Genomic DNA, 15,123 nt, shown 5'->3' with positions numbered 1-15,123 from the left:
CATCAAACAAAGTCATGAGTGAACACTTCTTCAAACTATGTTTAAATCAAATAAACATAATAGCTAATGACTAAAGGTATGAATATCGATCCCAATCTTGTAACATACACACCTTTGTTTTTCTTAATTTGTTTTAGAAAGTAACCTAAAACGAGGACAATAATAAGCGTGTCCCTTTTGTACTCCGTAACTTTATTCAACGATACCTAAGCCGTTTTCCAACACTCAATTCGTCGCCGTCGCACGCTTCATGTAGAAACCAATCCTCGATTTTGGGCCTGAAACATTTAACTTAAATTAAAATACCGTAATTTTTGGCTCTTTTGCGTCTTACTTGATGCTTTGTGGCACTATCAGACTTACTATTGCGCTTACAACCTCAAAGTCAGGAAGTAAAAAAAACAGTTGAAGCCTGAAACGGAGCCCAAGTCGAGTATTGGAAAACGGCCCTAACTTGTCCCCAGTGTGTTCTTGGTTTCCATATATGGGAGCGTACCGCTTGACATTTTGAGAAAGAGGTAACACCCGTTTCTGTCGTAGTCGGATACCCTGATGTTATGACTGATTGTCATTCTTAAAACGCTCACACGCGTCTGGGAATCATTACGCCTGTAGGCCCTATTTCGTGTTCATATGCAGCCAGAAATGAGACGGCCGAATCCACACGGTCTTCCTTGTAGCACTGCTACACTGCTGCAGAACTGAGCATGCGCATTAACGAGCAGAAGTTCACTGGTACGCAGCGAAAGCATCACATATATCCACGTACGTTTACAACAGAACGCCTGCGAAACTTTATTGCACGCTTTCTATCATAATCTTGCACGCTTTCCTCTAACTCACGTGTGCGGTTTGAGTGTTGTCCAGTGAACATTTTGCCCGTTTTCTTCACTTGAATCGCCGTTTAGTATGTTTTCTGTTCATGATGCCAAAGACAAAGGTTTCTAAAGTTGATTTAGCTGCATTTGTAAGTAGACTCGAAGAAGACGACAAGGTAGTGGAACAGTATCAGATCGCGTTGAGAAAGTTAGACATCACGTCAACTTCTTTCAATCAGCTGAGCACAAAGGAACAGTTTGGAGTGGTCGTCTCGAAGTACGGATTTCTTGAAGTTTGCCGAATTCAACGAGCCATTGAAGTGAGTGACGTGTCGTCTTCATTCAACGCATCCATATTTAGTGAAACTCTGGGAGCAGATGTAAACCTGTGTGAATTTTTGTTGTCGGCTAGGCTTCATCTGAATGTGTCTGCACCATCAGCTGCGTCAGCAAGTCCAATCGACCCGTCTTTGAATTTGGCTTCAGGAAGTCCAATTGCCGCGTCTTCAGCAAGTCTGACCAAAACAAGTTCAAGCACATGCCCGCTAGTGTCCTGCATTTCTTATCCTGCGTGCCCCGAAGATTCCCTCGATTTCTGTTTGCTTCCTCCATATTCATCATGTATTTCTTGTAATCGTGATCTGAGCCACAATCATGATGCCATCAAAGTGACTGTAGTTACCTTGACTGGTTCAAAGAATGGCAGAAAAACAACCCTAAGATGTCGCCATTGCAGCCTAACATACCGTTATGATTGTTACGGTAACCCAACAGTCGGCTACAAGCTGTATAAGAAAAGCAGGCAGTTTGTGAAGGCAAGCAATACCTTCTATGTTGAACGGCAATTGTTCGAGCTGCAGTGTAGCCTGGCGTGAGTAATGCTTTCTTTATCTCTTTTTGCGGGTCGTACTAATCAGCGTTAACACACCATCAACACACGTCAACACATTGATAGTAGCGTCAACACACAACCAACATTTAAAAATGCATTGAAAACAGACTTATCGAACTGTGATGTATACGCTTAGAAATAATTTCTATATAATCAAATTTACATTTTACTACATTTCAAGGGATATTTTTCACACGAAAAAATTGCCATTATTTGGTCTTAAAATTCAACCTTGACATGCTTCAGGTAGAGTACTTTATAGGAGTACTTTGCCTTTCAGCTGATAGAATCTTGTTCTTCCAGAAAACACACATGGACATGTAGATCCTTTGTTGTAGCATGTGTCTTATCTTTAGCTAGAGCAGCATGAGGGTGCCATGCATAACCAATTAGCAGTGAGTCATCATTGGTTCACTTTAGGCCCAGTATTGATTTAGGAAACATGAAGGAAGATGGGAGACATAGAGAACTAGCCTTCCACCTACTTTGTGTTGGTCATTGTTCCAAATGCAGCCGGATATGGGGCCTGTAGTATTCGTGCCTGTTATCTGTAGTGCTACAGACCCTACACGACTGGTATCCTGGTTTTGTGTGTATCAATTATATTTCTTTAAAAAATTGAGGGGCCATTTGACTCTTTTTCATATATGATGAGGCATTTTGAATGTTACGTGTATCCTAGAGGACTGTGGAGAATTCCATGTAGGCATGACTTTATGTATTGCTGAAGATAAACAACACAATGTCTAACCTAGAAACCGGTGCAATGTATCCTCTGCAATCAGCATTGCAATTGTAACAGGGAAAAATGGCACACTATGGGGAATTCGCAAAACGACAAAAACTCTAACTAAACCAAGGATATTTGAAGGAAAAGTCGCAGGAAACTGAATTAACAAGGACTCGGACACAATATTTGACTTCAAAAAAGGGACACAAAATTATTTATTAATGAAAAAGTACAGGAAAAATGCCAAAAAAAACTAAAAGGACTCAAGGACTAAAAAAACACCCAAAGACTAAAACTTTAAAAGCTTCAAAACCAAAACCCAATCCCAACACAGTGCGTAAAATGGACCCTATGAGTTTACACTCAGACTTCAATCACTGACTCATAGAAGCAGACAGAAACCTGACTCAAGTAGAAACACACACTCCAGTTAGGAGGAACAAATGAACAATGATGGTATCTCTGCTGGTCTGCTGTTCAAAACTTAATGTGGCCAGAGCATGGGGTTAAGTTATATGGGTAGAAGCAAAGACCAAAGTAAATAAATGGGGGGGGTACACTAACAGAAAAATCCAGGGGAACTCAAACCCAAAACTGTTTTTTTTAGAGGGGAACTACTCCTATGAAAAGACGCTAAAAAGTAACTGTTACAAATTTCTGGCTCTGCCACACAATGTTACCCTCAAACTTGTTTTGATACCTTCTTTTGGACCTGTTCAATTCTGGAATTTGATATTAAGTGTTATCATAAACTTGTGTAAATTTTCTATTCACAGAAACCATGCTTGGGTCAGTTTCGTTGGATTTGCAGAATCGTATAATGACACATTCAACCTAACTCGACACACAGGTGTGTATTGTGCCCTTTTACTATGCTTAATCAAAATTGTTTTCCTCTTAATGCCATCCTGTCTCCAAAGTGTTTGTTTTTGCCTTATTTTATTTTTACCATTAACACTGTCCAAGTTTGCTACTACATGTACAGGTAGATAGGCCTATCCAAGCCCTTTTGAGATACCCTAATTGGCTCCACCAAAGAATTCGACATATTCCTTATCTTTGAAAATTCCTCTAATACCTGTTGAGCATTGGGGTCGTAAATTCTTGGCATTTGAGGTGCATTGTCATCGCTGGAATTTTAGGTGTTGGAATGCGCTGTCAATTTTTTCCCAGTTTTCTCCTGTTTCGGTCCATAAGAAATTGGACTTATTGTGAATAATTGTTCATGTTTAAACAAGTACATGTACCTGTAGCACCTCCTGGGACAACCTGCATATTCAACATAGTTTATTGGCCAGGTCGTGCTTGTTGCGGCATCACAATTTACTTCTTGTTCTTTTAAAATTGCATTTTTTAGCGTTGTTATTGTTACCAGTCCTTTTGCAATGCATTTTTTGGACAGGCCTCAACTACAAGCAAGTGTCCTCTGCATTTTTCAGTGGTGAACTGGAAAATGAACTTCGTGCATTAAACCGTTTAGACATGTTTAACCTCATGAGAGTGGACAGTGACCAAGAAAAAGTTCTGGTGGAAGTAGAGAAGCTGAGGAGGAAACAGCCCTATCCGCATGAGAACTGCCACCCAGCCTGCCAAGCCAAAGGTTACTGTACATGTGATATTTGTTTTTAGATGGCCTAATTCACCGTCAAAACTAGACATCGTTTTGAAACCACCTTCTACCTTCTGAATATATATATATCTAGCTCTTGATGTAACATGTCGAGTCTTCCACATCGTCTGTATGCTTAAGTAAACCCAGTGCCTTCTTTCTTGATAGTGTACTCCATGTGTGAAATTTCCTGTTTTATAGTGATAGGCCACCAATACTTTCTGTCAAGTGTTACGGTTATTTGTAACCCAAACCCACTGGGGTCTTTTTGGTAGTGCACACATAATCTTCCCAAATCCTCCAGTGGGTCTAATCCAGAAATTGCATTCATTCTTAGTCCTCAGAAATCTTCTAATTCTTGGACTTGATACTCAAAATGACCGTTACCCAGTTCCTGAATCTTCTAAATTCCTCTAGCATTACCTGACAGTATCTGTAGGAACCATGAACGGCTTTCTGGCTAAATGAAGATTTTATGTGATAAAATTTCTCTGTTTCCATTGCAAATGTAACACTTAATGTTTACTTTAATTTTTGGGGTGTTCCTTCAGGTTGTGGACGTGTTTTTGCAGTGGATGGAATTTGGAAGTTGAGATTTCCTCATTGCATGTATAAAGTCAAGGTATGTGCATGTTCGTTGAAGTTCTTGAGTTAAATAGTAACAATTTTAGTTCTAGCACCTCCTCAAAAATGCCCCTAACAAAGAAGATGCAACTGGGTAAAAGTTTAGATTACCTTGTCATACTGTTCACCTGTAAGTGGTGTCAGCCTGTGGATCTTACCTGAACGTTTAATTGACATGAAGAAACTGCATTCAGCATCAATCCTCAAAACTCTCCAAAAATTTTTTTTGGAAATGTTTTCTTCGGGTGAGGTGCCTACTACATGTACCTCAATCCTTCAGCAGCCTCCAGCATTTCCTGTTATTTTGTCAAAGCAGTGTGAATAGCATTTTTCCGCAGTGTGGTTGATTGGAATTTTATATTGTGTTGAATGTGTGCTAGACAAGTAAAAAACAACACAACATCTGACCCATTACCTCCAGTCGTGGCATTCTGCACTGTTGCCATTCACAATTTTGTAAAGTAACGGAAACTAACGTCCACCAGTGTGTACCTTAAATGTTTTGAACAAAGTTGTTCCCGTTGCCGATTTTTATTTGTTTTTTATTTTCTACTTTCATAGAGTGTGGTCTCAAAAATAGAGATCCCAGGTCTCCCCGATGTCTGCACTAATGTTCCACTTCGTGGCAAAGCCTTTTGCCAAGCACATTGTACAGTGGCAGAAAAGTCTGACATCCCCACTGGAATCCGTGAATTCCTAAAGCACTGTGGTGTGCAAGTTGCTGACACCATTAAATCAGGTTGGTGTATTGTATACTCTTAAATTGTATTTAATGGAAATGTCAGTAAATTTCTGCTTGGCAAGTCTTAACCACTTAGAGTCGATTAATCAATGTTGAAGATGCTGGACTGGGTAAATTTTTTTTTTTTTCCAAAAATTTTTTGAAATTTACTACCTTCATTTACTGTAAACTTGCACCCCCACGAACGACAGACAAAATCTATTGACGCCCAAGTATTTCAGCCAGGCCTGCAGCCTTGTAAAAACCAAGTTAGATTATCTCCACTTTTGATAGTGAAAAAATATCAGTACGTGTCTGGAACCAGAATCCCTGGCAGGAATTAATTGAACATGCATTTAAGACCGATTCAGGAGAATGGATGCCTTTAATCCTTGAGTTTTCTTCTTTAAAACCCTCCTTTGGTTTTACAGCACAAATATGCACAAGTGCCCAAGGTCACTATCTTGCATGTTGGTGCAGTGCACAACACGACACAGCTGTGCTTCTTTGAGGTGTTTACCAAGTGACCCAAAGAATGACTTCAGCATAGGAGAGTTAAGACGGGCCAAGTCATGTTTATCTTAAATGCCTTGTATGTTGTGGAGTAAAATGTAGTCAATGCAGGATTGAACTCATACTGTCATGTCCCCACCATCCTCCTCATGTTATGGCGTATTCATTGTGTAATTTTTTTCTGATGAAGCTCCATTTATTAATCTGGCGTGCCATGGCACATTTTCGGCATTTAGTGAGATACGGTTGAATAAAATTGTCCTTTTTGCAATTGCCATTGTGCTTTCATACATTGGTTATTTTCAAATTTCAGCCCATCAACTCTCAGCTTGCTGAGCCCAATGTTCATACATGGTAATATTGTGCAAATTTAATAGGCAATTGTCCCAGATAATTTTTTGGTCATTGACATTTGAGATATTGTTATCGCAATATTGTCAGATCTAGTACCTAGCAAGATATCCATGTACCTGCTTGACTGATACCTAATTTTTTTAAGTGCATGTATGCAAATGCAAAGTAGTACATACAATTATCAAGACCCACTGCCATTGCATTGACACATAGATGCTTTTCTGTTCTACAGATACTGGAGAAGGCAGAACTCGGACACATTTAGATGTTGAAGACAGAGGTATGCAATTTTTACTTTTCCTTTTTTATTTGTTGTTTTGGTTCACTTCATAATGCAATCGTGCTTGTTTTTACCACCTCACTGTTATGAAATGATTTGTTTATTTGGCCATTGTATAAACAATTTAAGCAGTTTCCTTTCAGTGCATTGGCATGAACCTTTTCAGATATTGCTACGGAATTGATGTGTCACTTAAATGCGAAATGGAAAATTTAAAGTACAACTCCTTTTTTGTCATACTTTTTAGATTCGACCCATGTCGATGAGAGCGAAGAAGAGCTTGATTGTTTGACAGACTCTCCAGTTGAAGGTATGACTCTCTTGTTACCTGTTGAAATTTGTAAAAGTTTCAGAAATGCATGTTTCATGGAATATGGACACTTTCTTTTCTTAGTGGGTCATTTTACTTGAGCTTATAATAAATGTATTGTTATGATGATTACAATTTTGGTTAAGCTGTTAAAAAAAATGAAAAGTACAGTCGATAATGGCAGCACAGGGCCAGGCATTGAGGATGAAGGTGTTGTAGTAAAGATAGAGGAGCGTTTTTGTGTAGGATTTTTATGGAGAGAAAGGGAAATGTACTTCATTTGGTTGTGAGTGTAGCCAAATTGCCCAGATGGATTACAAGGGAAGGCATGAGAAATGAGTCAAGGTAAACCGCTGGGATATTTGTCAGAAACATGTAGTTGCTGTGAAGGGGAAGGTAATAGATAAAGCTGATTCTAAGGTGGCCAGATGTTGTAAATACATGTATGCTGCAGATCTGTGCAACAGATGCTACTAGGGTTGCCGGCCAGGTAAATGAGAACGTCCATAAGTACCATGGTTTGGCAAATGACATGTCAAAGTTTTTGGACTCAAGCATGAAGGTTATTCAGTTTGTTGTTGGTTTACTTGGTACCTTTTTCAGATATCTGGAGAAACACTTTGACGAGATAAGCACAAATGTGATAGTGGAAATGTTGCAGAAAGTAGATTTTCTTGGCCACTGTTCGAATACACTTAAGATATGAGGGTGGGTGATCTGCCCTGTATATATTCCAATCGTATAACAAATAATTGACCGAGATGCGGGGCCTATTTGTTGAAAAAGGTGCCAAAAATCCGTGGACATTTTTATGGTTTTATGGTTGGAGATGAGCATGGATTGTGAACTTGGCATCATGGTGAAGGGGGATGATCCACAGAGTTTTCCTCGTAAAGAGTGATAAATTTGGGCACTTCAGATGCTTGTACTGGTATGATGTAGGAGGCTTAAAGGGCATAGTATGTTTTGTCCATGAACAGTGTGTTCGGTAATGTGAATTTTCTTTTGAAACAGGGAACAAATACAAAACTGCTGCAAATTGCTTGCTGTGTCCCAATTTTTCTTAGACTTGGAGCAAAAACATGGAACTTCATAGTGAGGTTGTGTGTGTACATCAATATCATATAATGTGCATACGTGCATGCATGTACATGTACATTTATGATCTGGTACATGTGCATGCATGCACATTCATACATGTATGTACAGTGTACATATACATGTTCATATATGTACATGTGTACATGTACAAATAATACTATTTGAAGATCATGGATTTTTTGTCATGGTCCGGTCTCACCCCTGTGTAAAAATATATGTATTGTTATTGGCCCCAAAAAATATTGGCGTTGCCTATTTTACCATCTAAAATTAATTTTTGTTTGGTTAGTATCACCCTTTTTCTGCTCATATGTAACCCTGAATTTTAGTTGTTTATGGATAGGAATAGTTTTTCTTTTTATGTGTTGTCTGTGATATTTGCTTCACCTTTCTGGTTTGTCATTTCAATTGCTTTTCAGATTCAACCATCCGTAATGTTGACGCTGTCCTTTCCAGCGTGAATGCCAGTTTGGATGGATCATCTGTTGTTGATGCTCAGGGTATGTATCTTTGTTCCCAAATGCAGAATTCAGTTTTTGACCTTCCACCATTGACCAAAGTTGTGAGTCCCAAGTGAGTTTTTATTCTATTTGAAAAAGTTGTTGCTTTTGTAACTTGTTGGCTAGATAAAAAAATGCTCATGTGGTTCACTTTACTGTTAAACATTTTCTTCCCAAATATTGCTGTTAACTGTCTGTTTCCTGTCCTCAGCATGTTTCCACTGCCCAAAGGCATTAGGCCTCTGTGGTTGTCTGTAGTGCATCCCTGTTTTATCACATCTACGACTTATAGACACAATTTTGTTTCCTCAAATTTGAAGCTTTTACTAGTAGAAGTAGCAAGTTAACTGGATACTTTTGCAGCAATGCCATGGATATTTGTCTTTTTGAATATGGAGAGTTTTTGAAAGAAGTGAGTGCCCATCACATAACTACTAAATAATTGTCCCTGTATGAGATTTCACATAATACATGTACACGAGACTACAGATGCTGATGTAAGTAGTTTGACAAATAATGCTCTTTTAAACATACTTACACACACCTGATTTTTTTCCCCTCTACATCATCACTATGGTTTCAATGTAGGCACTTCAAGTTTCATAGAAGAGAACTCTCAACAAATGCCTGCTATAATGGCTGGTTGTGAAGAAGAAAACCCAATGTCATGCAGAAAGGATACTGGTGGTAGGAAGTCACTCCAGAAATGGAGCCGGGGACACTTGTTCATTGTCCGTGCGGGTGGGCACATTGAATACTGGCAATCCTTGTACAGGTCAGTTTCAGATTATTTCTTGCACGAGTAACCGAATCACTGTATATCATGTTTGTTGTGCCATAGTATATATGTAATTATTAGCTGTGTCCTTTTAGTTACTTAAAAGAGATGCTGCAAACATTCCTTTGTGTTATTTGTTCCTTATGGGTAATTGCTTAATGTTGATACATGCCTATTCTTGTAATGGATTTAAAGTCCTTAACAGTGTGTACTTATGCCTAAAACAAGCTCTAGTTTTCACTGTGGTGCTGTACTGTAGGTGTGAAAGGTGGGGACAACGGTCATGACATATAACACAGGCTAATGCTAGAACCATGCCAATTCCACATTGCCAAAACATTGTAAACAAAGTGATTGCCTGACTACCGTGAGCTAAACCCATCACAAATATGGAGGGCCAGACACTTTAATTTGAGCACAATCTTGCTGAAAGGCAAGAGCCTTGTATGAGTATTGGTGTTTGAAGGAAGAGGGTAACAGACAGAGACCACTCCGTTTTGTATCTCAAACTCAAAACAAGTGGCTGGCTTTCTCGCTTCAGTGGTCTTTGTTAGCAGCTTAATTGCAAAGAATGAAATGAATTTAAAAGAAAACTGAATGTGACATCCCAACTAATAATACTCTGTTCTTATGTAGCGAATACTACAGTATGTCTCTCTGAATATTATCCCTCAACACTGGGTGGCCATCATCTGAACATTCCTGATGCCATCTCTAGTATTCTAGTCTGATGCTGCCATTTTGCTGGAAACTGCTAAACATAACCATGTCTGTCCGCACTCCTGGGTGGCAAGAGGTACATTGGGGTTAATTGACTTGCCCAGATCACATCTTGCTGCCATCATTTGGATATGAACCCCCGACCCTATGATCATAATCTACAAACCCGAACCACCAGGCCACATGGCCTCCTTTAATAAAATTACGTTAAAATAAAACAGACACCAATAGCATTTTTGTTTGTACAAAATTTTATTGAAGCGCAAAAAGGTGCGCCCTCATTTGATGAAAAAAGTCGTCTGACTCATCGGGAAACCCCGCCCGATTACGCATGTGCAAAGTGCTGCATTGTGGTATCAGAAATGGGACCACCACAATGCATCACACATTCACAACGCAAAAGAAAGATTTGCCACACAAAGGTACACAGTTTAAACGATTTACAGAACATGTTAAGTGTCACATGTATTTATCAGCCGATTGACTACAACAATCCTCCGCAAAAATGTCTTTCTATGAAATGTGTTCCTTAGCTTGCATTTCCTTTATTTTCTTAAACTTCAGGTCAGAGTCTCCTTCCCAGGTGTTTTTAATTCTTCTTGCCTGGTTAGCAATACACCTGAAGGGTATATCGCCAACTGAGTGGAGCAAGTTATCATTAGTGTATGATAACATGTGCCATCTAGACAACATGAGAGTGGCAAGAAAGCCCCTTCCTCTGCCCTGGCCTTGGTCGCATATGTGGATGCTGCCTAAGAAATGCATCGATCGTTTACACATTCGCAATCATACAGACGATGGGTGCAAGGCCAAGTACCATCCGGACAATCATCTTGTAAGTGGTGACAACACTCTATGCTGCGAACAGACTTTTGTTTGGCTCTCTAGATATAAAAAAATAGTATGTGCCATGCCAAAATCCCACCACCTTTTTTATCTGCATCGCATGGTCTCGCGTAGAAATGCATATACTAATCTTTGTTACTTGAGGGGATATAACCCCATTTTGCCTGTGGTGAAAAATGCTAAAACCACTTAGTAACCACTTATAAATTTGTGTGTTTCTAGCCATGTGAAAGACCCCCTCAATGGGAAACATGTTTTCTCTAATGTTATCTGTTCAAATAATATGGAAGCACCCAGATCGAAAGCAGTATCAATTGTCTTCAGAGCTGAATTGTAACAAGCTGAATTTTTTTTCCTGTTAATGATAATTATAAATGTTCTTAAATAGCATCATTCGTAGCAAACAGTGAAAATATAAGGAGCCCTTGCCCTGTGTTCATAGTGGATAAACCTGTGCATGACAAACAATAGCTACCATGTATTGTTGCACAAGGAAGGTTCCCCTTGTTTTGTCCGAAAGACGCAATTTACATGCAAAATGCACTACTTGGCATGAACGGGTAAAAGCCCATTTAGCTTTGTATAGTTGAGCCCTGAAGACGAAAGACACTGTGTTGGTTTTGGATGCTTCCACATTTATTAGAACACATGAAATCAAAAATGCTGTAAAATGTTTTGGTCTTCTTTCCCATATGACCTCATGTCATATTTCAATGTGCAAGATTTGTTTCTGGTTTATGTTTAGCACGAGTGCACATCCCATACATTCTTTCCCTTGCATGGCATTCTTAATGACCTTTTGTGATTTCTTTCATGATTATGAAGCTTGACCACAGTTCTCAACTTGACTCTAAATTTTCTCTGTTATACTTTTTTCTAATTTCAACGTGGTAAACTTTCATTGTTTATTGAATGTTGAATGGGATTTGTTTTTTCATGCTTGGTGTTTTTTTTGTTGCTGATTTTGTGTGCGAGATAACCATCAACATTCTTTTTTTGTCATTTGATAACGTGAAAATTATTGCGGAATTCCAATTGTTATGTACAATTCAGACTTGTATGTTGACCTGATGTGTCATTGCACAGATGACCACGTAATGCAATGTCTTGCAATACTTGATCTAAGTATTTAAGTCCAATTCCGCTGTTTGGTTTGTAAATATTTAGTTACTAAACGTGTGCTCCTTCCGCAGTGAGAAGTTTTTTAAAGTTTATGTATTAGAAACTTGGACCATCTGTATTTAAGTGTACATGTGTTTTGTCTTGACGTGTTTTTAGTACACTTTATGTTGTGACTTTATTTAATGATGCGAAATTTCCTAGGTTCATACATTTGTGACATTGCTGCATTTAAAGATTCTTTGAAAGATTTAATACCCATGGAAAATGGTCTGGGGACATTTGTTGGGAGTCAATTCGAAATGACTAGGGTAAAGGTCCAGCATTAGAAACCTTAATTCGTCCACACAAAGGAGTAGTGTGGTATTATGTAAAGTTAACTTGAAAGGGGTAAACCTAAATCATTCTCTGTCAATTTTTACATTGGAAAAAATCATAATTCCTTAACAATACTATTAGAAACTTGTTGGAATCTTTCATGTAATTATTTCCCAGAACATTTCTTTGATTAGTCTACCGTAGTGACCAATGTTAAAACAGTGTCTTGTTTGATTGATATTGTGTGATATTAATCTGTGTCCAATCAGTGTTTTATTCTTTCCATTTTTAAGTTTTTAATATGAAGTAACTTCGTGCGTTCCCAATTTATCAGTTTCATTATTCTGTTAATATTACCTGCTTTAATATTGATTTTGATATTTTCATAGTCTAATGAATACAGTTATTATTTAAAGTGCTGTTTTGGCATTTCTTAAACTGAAAGCCAATTCTCACACAACCGACCTATGTATGTCGGATACAGATTTACAGATTTCATAAATGTGCGAAGTAATTATGGGTAATAGATGTGTGTCCATTCTTAGCAATATTACATGTTGTATGTTTAATATGATCGTAGACTAGGGAAAGCTGACCAATTCATGGAATATATCCTTACGATATATGGGAAAGGGGACCCCCTGTGTGACTCAAAAGCTATTGTGCTTCTAACCGCCAAAATCATACAGGAATTGAAAACCTTCCGTCCACAAAAAAATACGACAATAGAGGTGGGGGTCCATTTGCCAGGTATCGTACACATCAAATGATTAAATGTCTCCAGCATAGGCCAACTGAGAATGATAACCGTGTCCGTTGAACTGTAGCGGGTACCAACAACATGGCAACGTGTTTTGAATGATTTAGAAACGTGGGGGAAGCTGTGCTTATTGATGCTAATTAACCACTTCAGGTAACCCGATTTGTCTGGTGCTATCGTTTTTGTAGATTGGTTCACGTTCACAAATAGGTGCGAAAACACCAGAGAACAAGATTGGGACATTTTCATTGCGTCAGCTTACACTTACAGTTACTCGCCCAAGGAATGACTTCATTTGTTTCCACAGAATTAACCACAGTGATATTCTGTTACCACTGGACTTGTGTCTGACAGTGAATAAAAACAGTTTTTGCAAATATCTGTTCATTAGTCATTCATGTTTTTTTTAATGTCCCAACCAACTGTTGAAATTTTACCCTCAATTTCCTACCATACATAACACTTTCTTTAGACCTGAAGTATTTCATTGGAATTTATTTTAGGCATTATATCGATATTGAGAATAATTCAAAGTGTAGGGCATTGGTGACAGCATTTATTTCAGCGTTAATAGCTGAAGGTACACTATAGATCAATGCAAGTATATCAAAATGTATGGTTTTGACGTCCTTTAAGCACGCAAAATTATATTTACAAATGTGGACGATTGAAGGGATAAAATTCTTTGGACACCTTTTACCATTTTCAGAATTGAAATCAACATATTCTCCAAAGGCAGAGCGGAAGTCAAAACAACTACGCCGTTGTACAGAGATGGGGGTGTGTGATGACTGACCTGTTAAATTTTTTCCCCTGAAATTTCTGTAAGAAATTTCATATCTCTTTTGATAAAAAGTTCAATTTACCAACACCGACGCAAACTTGCCTAATATTTCTTTGTAAAGAAGTGATATACATTTAGGCTTTAAAGAATTGATTACCTGGTTTAATGTTGTCGATTGGGAACTCAATGGTAATGCACAATTTTTTAAATTTACATCATTTTGTGCGGCAAGTTTTTTTTCCATGTATGTCATTTTGACCACACGAAGAGAATTTTCATTACAAAGGTGTATATTCATGAGTTTGTGCGGACTGTTCACCGTTTGTCAGTTAGGATATCCGACCCTATACGCCTATTATTCTTAGTATTTTTCTCTTTAAATGGTTTCCTAAGGGTTCACTGTTGCCCAGTATTCACGTTACCGATGCTGGATTAATTCTTATTACCATTTACACTAGCCGAAACATTTTTTAGCCCACCTACGGACGGCACAGCTGGTGTTCGAGCACAATATAATGTGTCTGGAATGAAAGGCCGCGTCTTGAGTTCTCGGAAACCTACACCGCTATAATTAATTCCGCTTGTGGTTAATTTCGATTGCGAGCTCTATTTTGGTAAAGTCTTCATCAAATGGGTGAAAAGGCAAAATTTTGTCGACCTTTCATTCTGACCATGTTTGTTTCTCCTTGTGTAGGTCTTTTTTCCCGCTTATTATATTTCGTGAGAACGAGATTGTACGCTTGCCCAGATTTTCCCATCTGTCAGTGTACGAGTACGATACTCAATGAACGTGCATGTAAATGTACATGTACACGAGCCACTGAACACTCAGCCTACGGGCAATGGGGCGAATCAGAATAAGCGTGTATTAACTTTTGGCAAAATGAGTGGGCAGAATCCAGACAAATTGCATTTAATTTTATATGACAGTAAACGAATTCAGGCGCCCTGTTATGACGGTTCAATTAAATTTATCCAAGGAATAACAACGAACGTACAGCCGTCCAGGTGACGCAATGTGCCTTCAACGCTGAAATGTTTTGTTTCGCTTGACACAAAGTTCGCCTACAAACATGTTGATTATCGAAAAAATGACGGTGGTTTTTTTCTTCAATTAAAATTGAAATTTCAAGTTGAAATTGTAAAGTATTTTATTTGTCTCCTGCGCTTGAACGCAATTCCAAATCCTTTTTATCTGTGATCATGTCGCCTATTCCTTTGTTTTTTGTTTATATGGTGCTACAAGTAATTCACTCAATACTGGGGGCTGCCAACCAACCATACGAAACTTTGCCTTCTACTGGTACTTTTCAAATCTTCCTCAGAAATGTTTGTCAATTAAGGTA

The 15,123-nt window shown here is 38.4% G+C and overlaps 1 protein-coding gene across 1 annotated transcript; it reads left to right on the top strand.

Moving 5' to 3' along the window:
- Nucleotides 1-666: 666 nt before the first annotated feature.
- Nucleotides 667-13,370, top strand: LOC110989145 (uncharacterized). The gene is made up of 10 exons (XM_087134232.1): nucleotides 667-1,689; nucleotides 3,217-3,290; nucleotides 3,843-4,040; nucleotides 4,601-4,671; nucleotides 5,235-5,412; nucleotides 6,494-6,541; nucleotides 6,789-6,851; nucleotides 8,372-8,452; nucleotides 9,041-9,227; nucleotides 10,515-13,370. The coding sequence occupies exons 1-10, from the start codon at nucleotides 923-925 to the stop codon at nucleotides 10,987-10,989; spliced, it is 2,142 nt and encodes a 713-aa protein (XP_086990358.1). The 5' UTR covers nucleotides 667-922; the 3' UTR covers nucleotides 10,990-13,370.
- Nucleotides 13,371-15,123: the final 1,753 nt, after the last annotated feature.

The sequence above is a fragment of the Acanthaster planci genome, linkage group LG03 (assembly GCF_054643075.1).
Source record: "Acanthaster planci isolate LZ-2023a linkage group LG03, COTS_SCS, whole genome shotgun sequence".
Lineage (NCBI taxonomy): Eukaryota > Metazoa > Echinodermata > Asteroidea > Valvatida > Acanthasteridae > Acanthaster > Acanthaster planci.
This window is presented reverse-complemented; position numbering and strand designations above follow the sequence as displayed.

Bases quoted from the DNA above. Each gene is read 5' to 3' on its own strand.
- LOC110989145 (XM_087134232.1), top strand. From the start codon at position 923: ATGATGCCAAAGACAAAGGTTTCTAAAGTTGATTTAGCTGCATTTGTA. The intron at 5,413-6,493 runs GTTGGTGTATTG...TCTGTTCTACAG, and splicing joins TGCTGACACCATTAAATCAG to ATACTGGAGAAGGCAGAACT. The intron at 6,542-6,788 runs GTATGCAATTTT...CATACTTTTTAG, and splicing joins TTTAGATGTTGAAGACAGAG to ATTCGACCCATGTCGATGAG.